At 45.0% G+C, this 21,362-nt stretch overlaps 1 protein-coding gene across 7 annotated transcripts in view; it reads left to right on the top strand.

The window, feature by feature from the left end:
* LOC139758980 (uncharacterized) overlaps positions 1–21,362 on the top strand; it is an 88,915-nt gene that overhangs the window by 41,346 nt on the left and 26,207 nt on the right. For 2 of the 7 annotated variants that reach the window (XM_071680846.1, XM_071680849.1), the window contains exon 1: positions 1–222. This exon is cut by the window's left edge. The exons of the other annotated variants lie outside the window; for them this stretch is intronic. In XM_071680846.1, the coding sequence (XP_071536947.1) occupies position 222 (1 nt within the window). In that variant the 5' untranslated portion in view covers positions 1–221. The remainder of the gene's footprint in view (positions 223–21,362) is intronic. 7 annotated transcript variants of the gene reach the window in all.

Genomic DNA, 21,362 nt, shown 5'->3' with positions numbered 1-21,362 from the left:
TTTCATCTTTAAGGTAAACCCCCGCCACGCTAGGCAGACATGCTGACCTAGTAGTTCATGGAAACGAACGGGGAGTGAAGTGGAAGTATGTGGATATTGAAACTTGTGGAACTGAAGGAAATGAGATAGTTTATATATATATGTGTCTGTGTGTGAGTCTGTGAAATAAACGCTTTTGGAATTATACACCATTTTGGACAATGTCGACTGTGATATGAGCAAGTAAGTCTGTGTCCCATTTATAGTTTCTGTGCCACAGAGGCTGAGCACAGCAGTGCGGTATATGCTATATTATATGGCGTGTATGGTGGTGGTTTGCTCTTTAACATGACCGTTAACGGCTTGGGTCATAATGTATCCTTCGTCCTGTTTATATATATATATATATATATATATATATATATATATATATATGCGTTTCTTCCCGTTCTATATGACCACGGATATAATTACCTTATACCTATATGAATATATTACCATCTCTGTGATATTCTTCTAAGACTATAATATGAAATTAAAACTTCAATATTGACAAAAAGATATTCGGAATATTTTTGTTATTGCATGGGTAGTGACGTCATAAGCCCGTGACGTCATAGGTAGACAGGAACAGGACGACCCCCCCACCCCCCCTACCCTCCCACCTTGGTCAGAGCGGTACGACCCCCAGTGGAGAGTGGTGGTGACCTGACCCGTGACCTGACCTTAGTGTCAGCTGGTCATAGATAATGTTTTTTTTTAAGAGGATGATATCCGGTTAGACTGTAAACAAAGGCGTGTCGCTAAACGATCCCCCCCCCCCCCCCAAACAAAGGCCAATTATCTGTTAAGTCGTTTGTCTGACGAAAACACAGCATGGTTCACCTCAAGGTAGGAAGGTCGTAGGGAATGAATGAATGGTTGGTCGTTAAGAATAATTGATAGCCGGTCGTTCAAATGGTCTCTTAATCACTCATAGGGGGGGACAGAGAGAACCCAAGCTAACAGTTTTGTGAAGTCGTATTGACCTCACACCAGAGTGGTTACATGGATAAGGCTAAGTCGTATTGACCTCACACCAGAGTGGTTACATGGATAAGGCTTGTTGTTGTTGTTGTTTGTTTGTTTGTTTATTAGTTACACGAAAGAAATATTCCGGTAAACAAAAGCAAACACAACGAGATTAAGAATAGGAAGATAAAAAGGATTGTGGGGGGGGGGGGGGGGTTCAACCCAAAAGGTCGTTATAACGGGGTTCTCGCCACAGCTTATCGTCCATGTGATCACCAAAGCTCAAGCTAAGCCCACAGATTTCAGCTTAAGCTGATGAAAGATGAGATTTATGATCTCATGGGAAACAACAACAACAATAACAAAAGAGAGTTTGAAATACTTAAAACCTTTAGTACTAAAACCTTTTTAAAGATATTACTTAAAATCGTTTCAAAGAGAAATACTCAAAACCTTTTTTAAAGAAAATACTTAAAACCATATTAAAGAGAAATACTTAAAACCTTTTTTTAAAGAAAATACCTAAAACATTATAGAGAAATACTTAAAACCTTATTTTAAAGAAAATACTTAAAACCTTATTAAAGAGAAGTACTTAAAACCTTTTTTTTAAAGAGAATACTTAAAACCATATTAAAGAAATACTTAAAACCTTTTTTTTTTTAAAGTTTTGCCTGACCAACAAAAGCAGAGATGATATGTAACAAAAACAATAGCCGGACACCCTCACCCCTACACAGACAAACAAACAAACAAACAAAGTTGTGTCACTTTACCAGAGGTCAGTAGGGTAATAAAGTGTCTGTCTGTCTGTATGTATGTATGTATGTATGTATGTCTGCTTGTATGTATGTATGTCTGTGTGTATGTATGTCTGTCTGTATGTATGTTTGTCTGTATGTATGTATGTGTCTGTATGTATGTTTGTCTGTATGTATGTATGTGTCTGTATGTATGTTTGTCTGTATGTATGTATGTATGTATGTATGTCTGCTTGTATGTATGTATGTCTGTGTGTATGTATGTCTGTCTGTATGTATGTTTGTCTGTATGTATGTATGTGTCTGTATGTATGTTTGTCTGTATGTATGTATGTGTCTGTATGTATGTTTGTCTGTATGTATGTATGGGTCATTTATGATAACTATAGACCTTTACAAAGTTCTTAACAATATAGAACATGTCGTGTAAGAGATGAAGACTTTGCACAAAAAAAAGAAAAAATTCTGTTTAGATATTTTGTGCAGAAATGATTCTTATTTCGGTATTTGGCACCGTTTTGTAGATATTTGGTACTATGTTGATATTTGGTACCACTTTGTTGATATTTGGTACCACTTTGTTGATATTTGGCACCATTTTGTCGATGTTTGGCACCACTTTGTAGATATTTAGTTCCACTTTGTTGATATTTGGTACTGCTTTGTAGATATTTGGCACCACGTTGTAGATATTTGGCACCACTTTGTAGATATTTGGCACCACGTTGTAGATATTTGGCACCACTTTGTAGATATTTGGCACCACTTTGTCGATATTGGCACCACGTTGTAGATATTTGGCACCACTGTCGATATTTGGCACCACGTTGTAGATATTTGGCAGTGATTTACTCCATATTTGACAGTTATTAAATCCACCTTTAGCACCTTTATTCTAAGATCGTACCGTCGTGCTCTGGGACCGTACCGTCGTGCTCTGGGACCGTACCGTCGTGCTCTGGGACCGTACCGTCGTGCTCTGGGATCGTACCGTCGTGCTCTGGGACCGTACCGTCGTGCTCTGGGACCGTACCTTCGTGCTCTGGGACCGTACCGTCGTGCTCTGGGACCGTACCGTCGTGCTCTGGGACCGTACCGTCGTACTCTGGGATCGTACCGTCGTGCTCTGGGATCGTGCCGTCGTGCTCTGGGACCGTACCGTCGTGCTCTGGGACCATACAAACGTTGGTCAGAGGGTGAGGTGGTCAAGTCTTGACCTATGACCCTTGATGGCGCTTGACCTTTCAAGAAAGGGTAGGCTCCCCCCCCCCCCCGCGTGAATGGCACCGGTGGCTCGCTGTACCGGAGAGAGAGAGAGAGAGAGAGAGAGAGAGAGAGAGAAATTGAATGAAATAAAAAAAAGACGCGAGTTAAATAACTGAATGGAACTGGAATCAGAAATGTCATGGTTGTGAATGGTGGTGTGTGGGGTGTGGGTGAGGGGTGAGGGATGTGGGTGTGGGGGTGGGGTGAGGGGTGTGGGGGTGTGTGAGGGATGTGGGGTGTGGGTGTGGGTGAGGGGTGTGGGGTGGTGTGTGGGTGAGGGATGTGGGTGTGGGGGGTGGGGTGAGGGATGTGGGGGGTGAATGGTGGTGTGTGGGGTGGTGTGTGGGTGAGGGGTGTGGGTGTGGGTGAGGGATGTGTGGGGGGTGGTGTGGGTGAGGGGTGTGGGTGTGGGTGAGGTGTGTAGGGTGTGGGTGAGGGGTGTGGTGTGGGTGAGGGGTGTGTGGGTGAGGGGTGTGGGTGTGGGTGAGGGATGTGTGGGGGGTGGTGTGGGTGAGGGGTGTGGGTGTGGGTGAGGTGTGTAGGGTGTGGGTGAGGGGTGTGGTGCGGGTGAGGGGTGTGGGGTGGTGTGTGGGTGAGGGGTGTGGGTGTGGGTGAGGGATGTGTGGGGTGTGGTGTGGGTGAGGGGTGTGGGTGTGGGTGAGGGGTGTGGGTGTGGGTGAGGTGTGTAGGGTGTGGATGTGGGTGTGGGGTGTGGGTGAGGGGTGTGGGTGAAGGGTGTGGGTGAAGGGTGTGGGGGGGGTGAGGGCAATCTGCATCAATGATGCAACTCCCCCCCCCCCCCGCGTCCCTCCCTTTTCCTTCGTTGTATCATTATTAAGGGCAAGACCGTGCTAAACCGCCCCTTTCCTGGGGTAGACGACTCTCCCTGGGCAGAGAACGTGAGAAACGACCTTATAGCCGACGTGTGTGTGTATGTGTGTGTGTGTGTGTGTTGTGTATGTGTGTGTGTGTGTGTGTGTGTGTGTGTGTGTATTTTCCCGTCCTAGGAGGCTGACTCTAGGGTGAAAGAGAGAGAGAGAGAGAGAGAGAGAGAGAGAGAGAGAGAGAGAGAGAGAGAGAGAGAGAGAGAGAGATACCATCTTGTGTGTGTGTGTGTGTGTGTACGTACATCACGCCAGCAGAACCTCCAGCAGTTGCCGCCTCTCACTTTATGATCACTGCAGAGGTTTAATTTTCCAAAAAGAAGGAACAGAGGAGGGGGCCAAGTGAGGATATTCCCTCAAAGCCTCAGTCCTCTGTTCTTAATGCTACCTCTGTGTCACCACACTGGGTCACCGTGGGTCACCACCGTAGGTCACCACACTGGGTCACCATACTGGGTCACCGTGGGTCACCACCGTAGGTCACTACACTGGGTCACCATACTGGGTCACCACACTGGGTCACCACGCTGGGTCACCACACTGGGTCACCATACTGGGTCACCGTGGGTCACCACGCTGGGTCACCACACTGGGTCACCATACTGGGTTACCACACTGGGTCACCGTGGGTCACTACACTAGGTCACCACACTGGGCCACCGTGGGTCACTACACTAGGTCACCACACTGGGTCACCGTGGGTCACCACACTGGGTCACCACACTGGGTCACCGTGGGTCACTACACTAGGTCACCACACTGGGTCACCGTGGGTCACTACACTAGGTCACCACACTGGGCCACCGTGGGTCACCACACTGGGTCACCACACTGGGCCACCGTGGGTCACTACACTAGGTCACCACACTGGGTCACCGTGGGTCACTACACTAGGTCACCACACTGGGTCACCGTGGGTCACCACACTGGGTCACCGTGGGTCACCACACTGGGTCACCATACATGAGTGAGGGGTATTGTATGGTAATACGGAGGGGGTGGGGGGGGGGCGAGCGTCAAGTGTTGTATTGTTAAAGTGAACAATGGTGGACACACACCCCCCCAGTGTGGGGGTAATGACGTCACTAGCCCCCAGGTGGGTCGTGACGTCATGGATGGCTTAGAAGGAGGAGGAGGAGGAGGGGAAGGGGGGGGGGGAGGAAGGAGGAGGATGAGGGAGGGGAAAATGAGGAAGCCAGACCACAGAGAACTGGGATGAGGAAGGCACAGACACAAGACACCAGAGGAGAGAGAGAGAGAGAGAGAGAGAGAGAGAGAGAGAGAGAGAGAGAGAGAGAGAGAGGCGTGGGTGTAACATTACCCGCGTGTGATGCAACACTGTGTATCCCTCCGCGGAGGAGGAGGAGGAGGGGGGGTAAGGCGACGCTCGCTCCTGGCCGTAGTGCACCCCCCTCCCCCCCCCGCCCCCCCCCCCCGCCACGCCACCACCTGGGTGAGTCAGGGTGAGTCACTGGAGGGGGAGGGAGGGAGGGAGGGGGATATATCCTCCCTCATTCCCTCCCTCATATTCCTTGTATGAGTAATGGTGAAGGATGAGTAATAATGATATGATAATCGATCAATAGATGAGTAATAATGATGATAATCGATCAATAGGATGAGTAATAATGATGATAATCGATCAATAGGATGAGTAATAATGATGATAATCGATCATTAGGATGAGTAATAATAATGATGATAATCGATCATTAGGATGAGTAATAATGATGATGATAATCGATCAATAGATGAGTAATAATGATGATAATCGATCATTAGGATGAGTAATAATAATGATAATCGATCATTAGGATGAGTAATAATGATGATAATCGATCATTAGGATGAGTAATAATGATAATCGATCATTAGGATGAGTAATAATGATGATAATCGATCAGTAGGATGATTGATAATGATGATAATCGATCATTAGGATGAGTAATAATGATGATAATCGATCAGTAGGATTATTGATAATGATGATAATCGATCATTAGGATGAGTAATAATGATGATAATCGATCAGTAGGATGAGTAATAATGATGATAATCGATCAGTAGGATGAGTAATAATGATGATAATCGATCAGTAGGATGAGTAATGATGATAATCGATCATTAGGATGAGTAATAATAATGATGATAATCGATCATTAGGATGAGTAATAATGATAATCGATGATTAGGATGAGTAATAATGATAATCGATCATTAGGATGAGTAATAATGATGATAATCGATCAGTAGGATGATTGATAATGATGATAATCGATCATTAGGATGAGTAATAATGATGATAATCGATCAGTAGGATTATTGATAATGATGATAATCGATCATTAGGATGAGTAATAATGATGATAATCGATCAGTAGGATGAGTAATAATGATGATAATCGATCAGTAGGTTGAGTAATAATGATGATAATCGATCAGTAGGATGAGTAATAATGATGATAATCGATCAATAGGATGAGTAATAATAATGATGATAATCGATCAATAGGATGTGTAAGGATAAACTATAATCGCTGTTTCTATCCAGATATTATGGAAACTATATACATTACACGAAGGGGAAAATGTAGAGGATGTGTATGGCAGCCATGGGGAAATAGATCAATGATTTATATACACACGGATATATACATTAACCTGGTAACGGGCGATAGGAATATAGAGGGATAGGAAAGATATATAGATAATTATAGTAATATATATATATATATATATATATATATATATATATATATATATATATATATATATATATATATATATATGTATATAAATTTAGTATAAGTGGGTTGGTTAGATAGGTATTAAGTCATTTATATTACAGCCGAGTCTGGGTTATTTATTTCACAAAAGCCAGTTCCATAATTAATATATGATTAGATTAGAATAACGTCTGTATAATTCTCTATGATGTGAGTGGTATAATTAGAAGCGCTAACCCGACTTTGTGTGGTATAATTGGATGAAAAATGTACAGGAGGGACGCGCCTTTGGCAACGCTGGGGAAGAAATAATCGAGAGAAATAATTGTGATTATAATTATGATTATATCAACGTTGTTCCTTGATGACCCGGGTTGTAAGTACAACTCTCTCTCTCTCTCTCTCTCTCTCTCTCTCTCTCTCTCTCTCTCTCTCTCTCTCTCTCTCTCTCTCTCTCTCTCTCTCTCTCTCATGTACGTACGTGTGTGTGTGTGTGTGTGTGTGTGTGTGTGTGTTATGCCCTTAGGGTAGGGCTGAGGCCCCCTGGCTGGGGTATGGCTAGGGGGGTGTGGGGGTAAGCCCTGTAGGGCGTGAGCCTTAACCTTTGACCTGGGATTATAACGGTGAGGGCAGTTGGGCAGTTAACTAGCCGGACGACGACGCCCCATGCACGAGCCGGTCGCCCATCTGAGACCGGTCGCTGAAGACACACCCGGTCTTATAGTATTATTATTATTATTATTATTATTATTGTTATTATTATTTATTTTATGACTATTATTATTATTATTTATTTTATGAATTATTATTATTATTATTATTATTATTATTATTTATTTTATGATTATTATTATTATTATCATTGATATTATTATTATTTGTTATTATTATTTATTTTATGGTTATTATTATTGTTATTTATTTATTTATATTTATTTATTATATATTTTGCTTTGTTGCTGTCTCCCGCGTTTGCGAGGTAGCGCAAGGAAACAGACGAAAGAATGGCCCAACCCGCCCACATACACATGTACATACATACACGTCCACACACGCAAATATACATACCTATACATCTTAATGTACACATATATATACACACAGACGTACACACATATACACATTATTATTATTATTATTATTATTATTATTATTATTATTATTATTTTTATTATAGAAAATGATAAATTAAGGTCATACTTATGTATTGTAGGACTCTTGTAAAATCAACTGTGTATAGGTTATTAATTAAGGAACATTCGATAATTGTACCTCATGCCTTAGGTCAGGTCAAAGGTCACGCCGTACCTGTGGTCGTACTGTCGTGCTCTGTGGTCGTACTGGTCGTGCTCTGTGGTCGTACCGGCGGTGCTCTGTGGTCGTACTGTCGTGCTGTTGTCGTACTGGTCGTGCTCTGTGGTCGTACTGGCCGTGCTCTGTGGTCGTAGTGTCGTGCTCTGTGGTCGTACCGGCCGTGCTCTGTGGTCGTACCGGCCATGCTGTGGTCGTACTGGTCGTGCTCTGTGGTCGTACTCAGGGAGTTCATATTTCGACCCTGATGTTATATGATCAGTATTCATGAGGACGGACACCCCCCCCCCCCCCACAGTCATGACACACGTGTGTCATGACTGTGGGGGGGGGGGGGGAGGGGGGATTTAAACGCGCGTCCTGGCGTCGGCCATTGTGGCCTTTAAATTCGCGCGCGAACGTTTTTTGGCGGGACGCCAACGGACGAGGTCTGTCCCCGGGTGGCTGTGGCCGGGCACGTGCGTGCGCTAGGGGGGGGGGGGGGAAGCGGGTGGTGTGACTAGGTGCACATGCGTGTGCCTGGGTAGACGACGTGCACGTGCGTGTGCCTGGGTAGACGACGTGCACGTGCGTGTGCCTGGGTAGACGACGTGCACGTGCGTGTGCCTGGGTAGACGACGTGCACGTACGTGTGCCTGGGTAGACGACGTGCACGTACGTGTGCCTGGGTAGACCACGTGTTTATACTTGGGTGGTGCACGTGCGCATGCCCTGGGTAGACCACGTGCACATGCGTGTGCCTGGGTAGACCACGTGCACATGCGTGTGCCTGGGTAGACCACGTGTACGTGCGTGTGCCCGGGCACACGCGCGTGCACCTGGACTACGACCCTTGAGCACGAAGACGGTACGACCCTTGAGCACGAAGACGGTACGACCCTTGAACAACGGAGACGGTACGACCCTTGAGCAACGGTGACGGTACGACCCATGGGTTATGATGACCTTTGACCTCACCCCCTATAATGGGTGATGACCCTTGACCTTACCCCCTACAATGGTCGTAGTTTGAACGGGTGTAAGTAAATTGGAGCCGAAATAACAATTTAGACCACTAAGTTGTTTATTATTACTCCGGTAATAACTTAGTTATATGATGTCAGCAAGTGGTGATAGATGGCGTGGGGTTGTGGGGTTGTTTTGGAGGAAAACAACAGTTGTAGTGAAATGGTTGTTGTTGTTGTTGTTGTTGGTAACGGTCTTGATGGACTGACCGTCCGCCTGGCAGCGCGGCGGCGGCGGCTGGGAGCTGGGCAACTGTCGTACTGTGTGGATGATTTCTCTCTCTCTCTCTCTCTCTCTCTCTCTCTCTCTCTCTCTCTCTCTCTCTCTCTCTCTCTCAGGCAGTCACGGCAGTGAAACGTCCCAACAAGCAGCGAGCGTAGTGTCGCGTTCTTAATGACCGAACGACCCCCACTGTGTGTACGACCCCTCGGCCACGACGGTACGACCCCCCTCTTTTGACCTGACCCCATCACGACTCGGGGTCAAGGTCTTAGTCATGCTATCGTACCCCCCTTAACCGAAGATAAGATAAGAGATAAGATGTCTTAATAGTCAAATTGCATACGATACAAAATTAAATTATTTATGTAATAAAAAACCAATTGACTGTAAGGGTCATATATGTAGTGTGTGCGTGTGTGTGTGTGTGTGTTGTAGATGTGTACAACACCTGTAGTTGTCCCAGATGATAAACTATGGTTATAACTTTACGGCCATAATAACCTGGTCATTTTAATATAGGCTTAAAGACCGAACCACTTAGGTGCCTTTTTATGGGGGTCAGGTCAAAGGTCGTTGTCGTCATCAAGGGTCATTCTGACGTGTTCAAGGGTCGTGGTCATTGGGGGGTGGGGTGGTTAAAGGTCGCCTTGTTAGCCACTGGTGGTCTGAACACGACCCAGAGGAAAGCAGTTCATGTATAAGTACTTCGTGAAGGTTGATATAATGGCTCGTCCATGTTCAATATTAACATTGTTCTCGTATATTTTGTGTCTTATTTATAAGATCAATGTTAATGTTTCATCCCGTCATGAATCTATACATAATAGAAATGTTAAGAAGTTAGAGTGTAGACAATAGTTTAATCTTATATAACTTCAAAATTTACTTTTATTAATCTATACATAATAGAAATGTTAAAATGTCAGAGTGTTCACAATAGTTAAATCTTATAAAACTTAAGTATTTACTTTTATGAATCTATACATAATAGAAATGTCAAGAAGTTAGAGTGTACACAATAGTTAAATCTTATAAAACTTCAAAATTTACTTGTAAAATAAAATCCTCTATTTTTTTTTTTTTTTTCTATAATGAAGGTTTCAGTCACAGACCAGTGGACATTAAAGCCAGACCTTAACTGATTTAGTGAGATAATTATGAAGAAGAAAAGACAAGGGAAAGTATTGACCAAGTTGGGGGAAAGTGAACGAGCTGTCATTTTTAAATGTGGCAGTTCACAGTTACTGGGAAAATCCATGAGAAGGTGGTAGGACGCCATTTGGTAAACATGCTTCGTCTCTTCGTTGTATATCAACTGACTGTTATATTTCTCTCTTGTGTCTCCCCTGATGATGTGATTATGACACGAAAGTGCACTTGGCAACTTATCCTGTTTCATTTGTCCAATCACATGTTTACCAGATGGCGTCCTAGCTTCGTCTCTTCGTTGTATATCAAGTGACTTATATTTCTCTCTTGTGTCTCCCCTGATGATGTGATTATGACACGAAAGTGCACTTGGCAACTTATCCTGTTTCATTTGTCCAATCACATGTTTACCAGATGGCGTCCTAGCTTCGTCTCTTCGTTGTATATCAAGTGACTGTTATATTTCTCTCTTGTGTCTCCCCTGATGATGTGATTATGACACGAAAGTGCACTTGGCAACTTATCCTGTTTCATTTTCGCCCGTGGACTCATAGGAATATCTTGATCACGCGCAAAATTGTGATCCTTTCCAATATATATAAGAGCAGTATGCGTGTGCTGGTTACGGAGGGGAGAAGGCTGTAACGAGCACAGTGACGGAAACCATCTTGTGACGGGAGCCCCTGATGTGTGACGGTGGCGTGACGCCCGCACCGTGACGGTGGGGTGTGACGCCCGCACCGTGACGGTGGCGTGTGACGCCCGCACCGTGACGGTGGGGTGTGACGCCCGCACCGTGACGGTGGGGTGTGACGCCCTCACCGTGACGGTGGCGTGTGACGCCCGCACCGTGACGGTGGGGTGTGACGCCCGCACCGTGACGGGCGTGTGACGCCGGCACAACATTACCCTCACCAAGGCTTTGTCTTGGCTTCTGCGCTCGTGCGCGCGAGCGCGCCCTCTAACCACAGACACGTATAGCTATATCAGTTAGGTTTATATATTTAGTTATAGTCTGGAATATTGACTATACACTTCTATACATGATATAGATATGATGGCTGGAATATAGACTATACATTTCTATACATGATATACATGTGATGGCTGGAATGTAGACTATACATTTCTATACATGATATAGATATGATGGCTGGAATATAGACTATACACTTCTATACATGATATAGATATGATGGCTGGAATATAGACTATACATTTCTATACATGATATAGATGTGATGGCTGGAATATAGACTATACATTTCTATACATGATATAGATGTGATGGCTGGAATATAGACTATACATTTCTATACATGATATACATGTGATGGTCTGGAATATAGACTATACATTTCTATGCATGATATACATGTGATGGCTGGAATATAGACTATACACTTCTATACATGATATAGCTGTATGATGATAATATGTATAGCTAAGTATAGACGATTCTGCTCATAATTTGTGTGTCCTAACTGAAGGTAATGGGGTCAGATAGTGTGAGTATATGTGAGTCATTGTGAGTTGGTGGAGGGGGGTGGTGGAAGCTATGTAATACAGTGATTTTATTACGACGGTACGACCCTTAAACACGAAGGTACGACCCTTGAAGAGGACGTTACGACCCTTGAACACGACAGTACGACCCTTGAACACGACGATACGACCCTTAAACACGACGGTACGACCCTTGAACACGACGGTACGACCCTTAAACACGACGGTACGACCCTTGAACACGACAGTACGACCTTTGAAGACGACGTTACGATCCTTGAACACGACGGTACGACCCTTGAACACGACGGTACGACCCTTAAACACGACGGTACGACCCTTGAACACGACAGTACGACCTTTGAAGACGACGTTACGATCCTTGAACACGACGGTACGACCCTTGAACACGACGGTACGACCCTTGAACACGACGGTACGACCCTTGAACACGACGGTACGACCCTTGAACACGACAGTACTACCCTTGAAGACGATACGACCCTTGAACACGACGGTACGACCCTTGAACACGACGGTACGACCCTTGAACACGTCAGTACTACCCTTGAAGACGATACGACCCTTGAACACGACGGTACTGCACGACCCCCTTTCAGCACGACAGTTCGTCCTGTGACTGTAATGACTGGGCAGCTCTGACCAGACCCTCTTGTATCTGATGGTCGTTAGGCCGTGCCACCCCCCCCCCCCCCCCAGGGTCGTTAAGTGATACATACGTCGTACACATTAAGGATTACGTTCATTTCAGACACAATGTCTCTCTCTCTCTCTCTCTCTCTCTCTCTCTCTCTCTCTCTCTCTCTCTCTCTCTCTCTCTATCTATCTATCTATCTATCTTTAGTTACGTAACATCTGTGTTAAGCTCTCGAGAGAGAGAGAGATGACGTCATGGTTGTAGTCAGGTGTATCGAATTATACACAAGTACGGAGGGTAATAACAAGAAATACAGTTGTATAATGTATATGAGAGGGGAGGGGGGGTTGAGATTGCGTGGGGGGGGTGAGGGTGAAGGGTGTTGTTTGGTGAGCAGTTCAAGTGTCGTTAACGATGGTTGGGTGTGTCATAGACAGTTCCATTCCCTTCATCACATGATGAGTGTGGGAATGGCTGTATCTCGTGTGGTCTCCTGTATCATAACTTTCCCGGTCATGGCTGGTGGTTGTGGGAAGGTTATACCACGTGCGCGCGCGTGTGATGCCACGTGCGCGCGCGTGTGAGTGCTTCCCTGGTGGTGTTGTACAGGGCAACAATTGGATAAATATCTGGTGTGATAGCGTTTGAGTGGGGGGGGGGGGGGCGATAATGGCGTCTTAGCATCGTCTCTTCGATGTATATCAAGTGACTGTTATATTTCTCTCTTGTGTCTCCCCTAATGATGTGATTATGACACGAAGATGCACTTGGCAACTTATCCTGTTTCATTTCCCCTGTGGACTCATAGGAGTATATATATATATATATTTTTTTTATTATATTTTATTATACTTTGTCGCCGTCTCCCGCGTTTGCGAGGTAGCGCAATATATATATATATATATATATATATATATATATATATATATATATATATATAGATAGATAGATAGATAGATAGATAGATAGATAGATATTCACCATTTCCCGCGTCAGCACCCCGCAGTATTCTCCCCACACACACGCGCTCCTCATTCTAAACCTCTTGAGAAAACATGAAAAAAAGATTAAGGAAAAGGTCAGGTTGACTCATTGTTTCGGTCGTGTTTATGTGTCTGTTTAATGTTAAGATGTATGTATGTATGTATGTGTTGGTACATGTGTATGTATGTACGTGTTGGTACATACGTTGTGTATGTATGTACGTACATGTGGTGGTGGTGGTGGGGGAGGTAAGGCCCGGGTTACAAGGTCAGACTCGTCCGTCACTCATTGTTGCCTCCCTGTTCCGTTCTTCCCGCCATAGGGGCTGGCTGACGCGTCGTTTGGCCTCTCTCTCTCTCTCTCTCTCTCTCTCTCTCTCTCTCTCATCCGTGCGCCGGTGTGGCCCAGCATATGAGACACGCAGGTAATGGAGACCCGCCATTCAGACCGTTAATGACGAACACGCCAGTTGGTAAAAAGGGGGGGAAGGGAAGGCAGTTTCGTTTCCGTCTCCACCTTTTCGCCGCCATTGTCGCGCCTGCCGTTTCGTTTTCGTTCGCCACCTTTTTTTTTATTTTTTTCGTGTCGGTGGTGGCTGACAGACGACAGTCGTCAGCCAGTCTTCCTGGGGTGACTGGCCTTGGGGTGGGCGCTTTGTGGGGGACGCCGCTGCTGACTGGCAGTTCCTGTCAGCTTGCTGGATGTCAGCATGGTAGATGGGGGAGAGCATGGCTGACGATCCCAGGCCGTGGAAACACACTGGTTAGGCTTCATTGTGTTCGGGAAACTTTATCGTACCTCCCGCCCGACACATAGAGACCATTTTTAGTATTATTATCATTATTATTATTATTATTACTATTATTATTATTATTATTATTATTATTATTATTATTATTATTATTATTATTATTATTATTATTATTATTATTATTTTATTACTATTATTATTATTATTATTATAGTTATTATATTTTATTATTATTATTATTTTATTATGTATTAATTTATTATATTATTATTCAGTAAATTTATTATTATTATTATTATGATTATTATTATTATTTAGTAAACTTTACGTAGTAATTGTAACTGACGAGAGTAATAAAGTCCTGAGAACCAGGGGTAATGACATTTGCGTGCCTGACACACTTGTTCATGATGGCTGGCTGACCAGGACAAAGGTGAGATGAACACAGCCAGCAGCAGCAGCAGTCTGGCGGCCAAGCCTGGCCACATTTACCCCGTCAGGTACACACACACAACACACACACCACGTGTGTGTGTGTGTGTGTGTTTGTCTGTGTCTCAAGCCACGACAGATGGACTGGTTCTGAGAGCGGTGGAGTAGAACAAGGACGCAGAACACATAGCTTTACTGTAGAATCACGCCCTTTATCATCATCCCTTCCCCCAAGCCTCAAAGCAAGGGCTGTTGGCGGGAAGATAGAGCTGTACCTCACCCCCGCCAGCCAACCACAGCGTCACATGACCGGGAGGGGGGGGGAGGGGGGGGGACTCTCGTGACGGTAATGGAGGATAAAGTCTTGTGATTGGTTGTGTGTGTGTGGCTGTGTGACGCGCCGGTGAACACCAAGGACGGCCATGTCTGTCTGTGTACACACACACACACACACACACGTGTCACTAATCACCATTAAAAACATGTACGTATGTTAATTACGACGTCTCCAGCGATTGATATACTACGATGGTTTTATTAAGTACAAAGATGTGATGATGTGAAAATTGATAACTACAACTCCTTCAGTACAACCCATGGATAATGATGAGAGTGTGACCTTCAGGCACGACGGCCTAGCCTTTGACCTGACCCTAAAGGGTCACGTTAAAGCCCAGGACATCATATTTAAGGGTCGTGTTCACCGTGGTCATAATACATTTCTATTTTATTCCCAGTATTTTCCATTTATGTGATATAATATATATATATATATATATATATATATATATATATATATATATATATATATATATATAATATGTATAATGTGTGTATTTGTGTGATTTTGAATACCACTGACTCAGAACGGAAGAAAAGTCAAGGAGGATGGAATCCACAGTTACCGCCATTTTTGTCATTATTTTTTGCGTGCACTCGGCGGACCCGTGTCGTGCTGCTCCTCCCGCGGAGATCCTGAGCAATCCCGTGCTGTAACCTTTGCCTCCGGAGGTAACTCGTCGTCTCGGGTCTTTTCCTGTTCCCGGTGAGCGTCGTCGGCGGACGACTTGGCCGTAAAAGGCGTCGTGCGAGAGCGACGTAGTTTCTACCGAAACCCCTTCCTACCTCAAGGTCGGCACAGATGCCACATGTCGCCATAATATAACCGAATATTTTTTTTTTAATACATATATACATAATTCTGGTTATAAAACGTTGTATAAAATATATTTTTATATTTGATAAAATACTCGAATGTTACAGGAATACGATGAATAATGGCAGTGGACGAATCTTGGGAGAATTTCGGTGATATTTGGTCGAGTTTAGCTGGGAGCAGTTTGATGGATGACGTCAGGAGGTGATGGCGTAAGCCCCGCCCACCGCTCTGGTTCAGGATGCTCCACCCAACTTCCTTCCTCCTCCCGGCCCAGCCCGCCAGCCTCCCGCTCTTCCGTATATACCAACACATCGCCTCCTCCCGCCACTTCTCCTCCTCCCGCCACTTCTTTATTCTGTACACGTCTCGTACCACCGCCGCTCGTCTGTATCGTACCTGGGGTACGACCCTTGTGGACGACTGTGTACACCCTGTTATCTGGGTGAGCCAGATGAGAACCAAGACCTTGGTCGTCTCTCGTGATAACACACTAGAGGACAATGGTCGTTAACTAAATTTGGTAGTTTATAAGTAAAGCATGTCACGCCGGTGGTTAGAGAAGGTGGTGTGGTCCATTGTTGTGGACTGATCACGTGGTCACTTGACCCCCCACACACACACACCTGGTGAGGGTCACAGTGGTTGACCTCGGTCCAGTGTGAGGGTTCGCGTCTTTCCTTCCTCCATTACTTCCTCGTCTCCATACACTTCGCGACAGACCAGGAAGCGCGCTGCTTCCTCCTGAGCCGTTGCGAATCACCATCACAGCAAGTGGGATTCGAAACGACGTACTGTCGTTTGTGAAGCGGTCGTTACGGACGTCGTGTCCACGACCACACGACCCTTTTTCAAATTGGACGTAGACGACGGTACAGTCGTTGAGTTCTGTTGTCTTAACCATTAACACTCGAACTACCTTATTTACTAATGTGACCTGACATGACCTAACCATTGACCCTCGAACTACCATATTTACTAATTTGACCTGACATGACCTGTGTCAGTTTTAAACTGATATTAAATGCAGTTGGAAGAGCTTGTGTGTTATGAAGGGTGGGTCAAGTTAGCTCCTCACGCCCACTCCACCTCTCCCTCTGGCTCAACGCACACCGCGGGGAGAGATGTGGTGTCGAGGGTCGGGGTATACTGCTATGGACATTACATAGTAAAGTGTGGGTTGTCAACATTGCCCTACAAGCATGACAGCTTCTGGTTGCCAACATTCGTGATAAGAAAGACTACATTATTTTCAACGCTCCAACTCTCAGCCATTTTGCATATGAAGGCACTTTGACCCATTGTTATGATATCGCCTTTTTCATCGCCATGGCATTATTTCCGGTGATGTAATTTGTCTACAGTGAAAACCAAAAAGGAATTGTCTTGTGTGTGGTGACCTGCTGATTGCTGGTTAAGATTGTTACCACTAAACCACCATTTCATCATCATAACCACATAATTGCTGACGGCCTATTGTGACTCGTTAGCTTATCCGGTTATTGCTAGTTAGCCTAACCACCCGATTAACTTTTGATTATTATTATTATTATTATTATTATTATTATTATTATTATTATTATTATTATTATTGTTATTATTATTATTATTATTATTATTATTATTATATTATTATTATTATTATTATTATTATTATTATTATTATATTATTATTATTATTATTATTATTATACTTAGAAAAGCAAATGGATTTGTATGTAGCATTTATGGATCTGGAGAAGGCATATGATAGAGTTGATAGAGATGCTCTGTGGAAGGTATTAAGAATATATGGTGTGGGAGGCAAGTTGTTAGAAGCAGTGAAAAGTTTTTATCGAGGATGTAAGGCATGTGTACGTGTAGGAAGAGAGGAAAGTGATTGGTTCTCAGTGAATGTAGGTTTGCGGCAGGGGTGTGTGATGTCTCCATGGTTGTTTAATTTGTTTATGGATGGGGTTGTAAGGGAGGTAAATGCAAGAGTCCTGGAAAGAGGGGCAAGTATGAAGTCTGTTGGGGATGAGAGAGCTTGGGAAGTGAGTCAGTTGTTGTTCGCTGATGATACAGCGCTGGTGGCTGATTCATGTGAGAAACTGCAGAAGCTGGTGACTGAGTTTGGTAAAGTGTGTGGAAGAAGAAAGTTGAGAGTAAATGTGAATAAGAGCAAGGTTATTAGGTACAGTAGGGGTGAGGGTCAAGTCAATTGGGAGGTGAGTTTGAATGGAGAAAAACTGGAGGAAGTGAAGTGTTTTAGATATCTGGGAGTGGATCTGTCAGCGGATGGAACCATGGAAGCGGAAGTGGATCATAGGGTGGGGGAGGGGGCGAAAATTTTGGGAGCCTTGAAAAATGTGTGGAAGTCGAGAACATTATCTCGGAAAGCAAAAATGGGTATGTTTGAGGGAATAGTGGTTCCAACAATGTTGTATGGTTGCGAGGCGTGGGCTATGGATAGAGATGTGCGCAGGAGGATGGATGTGCTGGAAATGAGATGTTTGAGGACAATGTGTGGTGTGAGGTGGTTTGATCGAGTAAGTAACGTAAGGGTAAGAGAGATGTGTGGAAATAAAAAGAGCGTGGTTGAGAGAGCAGAAGAGGGTGTTTTGAAATGGTTTGGGCACATGGAGAGAATGAGTGAGGAGAGATTGACCAAGAGGATATATGTGTCGGAGGTGGAGGGAACGAGGAGAAGAGGGAGACCAAATTGGAGGTGGAAAGATGGAGTGAAAAAGATTTTGTGTGATCGGGGCCTGAACATGCAGGAGGGTGAAAGGAGGGCAAGGAATAGAGTGAATTGGAGTCATGTGGTATACAGGGGTTGACGTGCTGTCAGTGGATTGAATCAAGGCATGTGAAGCGTCTGGGGTAAACCATGGAAAGCTGTGTAGGTATGTATATTTGCGTGTGTGGACGTGTGTATGTACATGTGTATGGGGGGGGGGGGGGCCATTTCTTTCGTCTGTTTCCTTGCGCTACCTCGCAAACGCGGGAGACAGCGACAAAGTATTAAAAAAAAAAAAAAAAAAAAAAAAAATTATTATTATTATTATTGTGATCAAGGTACATTGTAGGTCTGCAGGGATGAATAAACAAAGCTTCATGTTGTTTGCATCATTAAACAAGGTGGTTGTTAATGACTGTCGTCCTTGTTCAGTGTGATGACACGTGACGTGTGTGAAAATGAGACTTATTGCCTTGTGAAAATGACCCTAACCACCCTGTTAAGTCATCTCTCACGTGAACCGAACTTGACGACGTTTAACTTGAACCTAACCTAACTTAACGAGGCGTACAACGTAATTCGAACCCAACTTAATGAAACGGAACGGAACTTTACGTAATGCCTAGCCAAACCACCTTACCAAACCACCCCACTTGACCTAACCTTACCAAACAACCACACTTGACCTAACCTAACCAAACCACGTTACCAAACAACCCCATTTAACCTAACATTACCAAACAACGCCTTTTAACTTAACCTTACCAAACCACCCCACTTGACCTAACCTGACTACCTTGTTCTTCGGTCGTAATGAGCAAGGAAGGTTCCGGACGCGTCATAACCCCCCCTCCCCCCCTCCTTCCAACGTCGTACGTCTGGCCGCGGCGTGGCGCGCGCGCGTGTCCTGCCTGTGTGAGGGAGGCGAGGCTGCCGGGGCGCGCGCGCGCGTGGCCTCCATGGCCGGCAGTTTATATCCTCCTTCCTGATGCCCACGTTGCGTCCTCATGACCTCCCTGGTGGCTCAAGACGGAAGAGCAGGGAGAGGCAGTTAGCAGGCATATGGCCGGGCGCAGCCGCGGGCGCCATTTTGGATGATCAGTAACGAGAGATAGCGGAAGCAGCTTGCACGACCCGGAGATAACCCGGGATCATAACGGTCCCTCCTCGTATGGCTGGTCGTCTCCAAACAACTACGGGAAGCAGCCTTTTTTTTTTTTACGTGCATGCGCCACGGGTCCAGGTGTCGCAAAGTCTGCCAAGATAAGCGACGGGCCGTCATGATGCCGGGATAAGATAAGATAAGATAAGAGGGAAGCATCAGGCTGAGCGGGGTGGGTGAAGACACAAGGGAAATGGGTCAGTAAGCCGGAGAAATTGGATGACACTCTAGTGAACAGAGAAGAAAAACGACTTATATATATATATATATATATATATATATATATATATATATATATATATATATATATATATATATATATATATTGCGCGTGATCAAGATATTCCTATGAGTCCACGGGGAAAATGAAACAGGATAAGTTGCCAAGTGCACTTTCGTGTCATAATCACATCATCAGGGGAGACACAAGAGAGAAATATAACAGTCACTTGATATACATCGAAGAGACGAAGCTAGGACGCCATTTGGTAAACATATGATTGTCCAACATATACAACGAGCGTTCATAAACTTATCATTTTACAAATCTTATCAACAATAAAGTTATCTTCTTTGTATAGACCATTACTAATATTAAGATTATAATGCTTTGTGTATTCAATAATAGAAGATTCGTAAGTATTTCTCGTGGTAATAGAGTTAATAACTGAGATGGCGTTACTCCAGTCAATACAATGATCATAGTTTTGAACGTGATTAAACAAGGCATTTGATCCTTGTCCCATTCCTATATATATATATATATATATATATATATATATATATATATAACCCATGACAGATGGCCGCCTACAGGCCACATTATAGGTTTCGTGAGATGGTTTATACCAAGAGACGTCGCGTCAGGAAGGAGTTCGTTCGTTCGTTCGTTCGTTCGTGTGTCCCTTCAGGTACCTGCGGGGGGGGGGGGGGTATCGCCCCAGACGGAGGGGGGGGGGGGGGGGTGCTGGCGCCACGCTGACCAGGTCCAGCTTCCTGTAGTCTGACTCACAGACCCTCACGCACCCCCCTCTGTCCTGTGAGACGGTTGTACAGACCCTCACGCACCTCCCTCTGTCCTGTGAGACGGTTGTACAGACCCTCACGCACCTCCCTCTGTCCTGTGAGACGGTTGTACAGACCCTCACACACCCACTCTGTCCTGTGAGACGGTTGTACAGACCCTCACGCACTCCCTCTGTCCTGTGAGACGGTTGTACAGACCCTCACGCACCCACTGTGTCCTGTGAGACGGTTGCACAGACCCTCACGCACCCCCTCTGTCCTGTGAGACGGTTGTACAGACCCTCACGCACCTCCCTCTGTCCTGTGAGACGGTTGTACAGACCCTCACGCACCTCCGTCTGTCCTGTGAGACGGTTGTACAGACCCTCACGCACCCACTCTGTCCTGTGAGACGGTTGTACAGACCCTCACGCACCTCCCTCTGTCCTGTGAGACGGTTGTACAGACCCTCACGCACCTCCCTCTGTCCTGTGAGACGGTTGTACAGACCCTCACGCACCCCCTCTGTCCTGTGAGACGGTTGTACAGACCCTCACGCACCTCCCTCTGTCCTGTGAGACGGTTGAACAGACCCTCACGCACCCACTCTGTCCTGTGAGACGGTTGTACAGACCCTCACGCACCTCCCTCTGTCCTGTGAGACGGTTGTACAGA

This window comes from Panulirus ornatus, chromosome 32 (assembly GCF_036320965.1).
Source record: "Panulirus ornatus isolate Po-2019 chromosome 32, ASM3632096v1, whole genome shotgun sequence".
NCBI classification, from domain to species: Eukaryota; Metazoa; Arthropoda; class Malacostraca; order Decapoda; family Palinuridae; genus Panulirus; species Panulirus ornatus.
The sequence above is the reverse complement of the archived record's forward strand: the minus strand, read 5'-3'. Positions and strand labels throughout refer to the sequence as shown.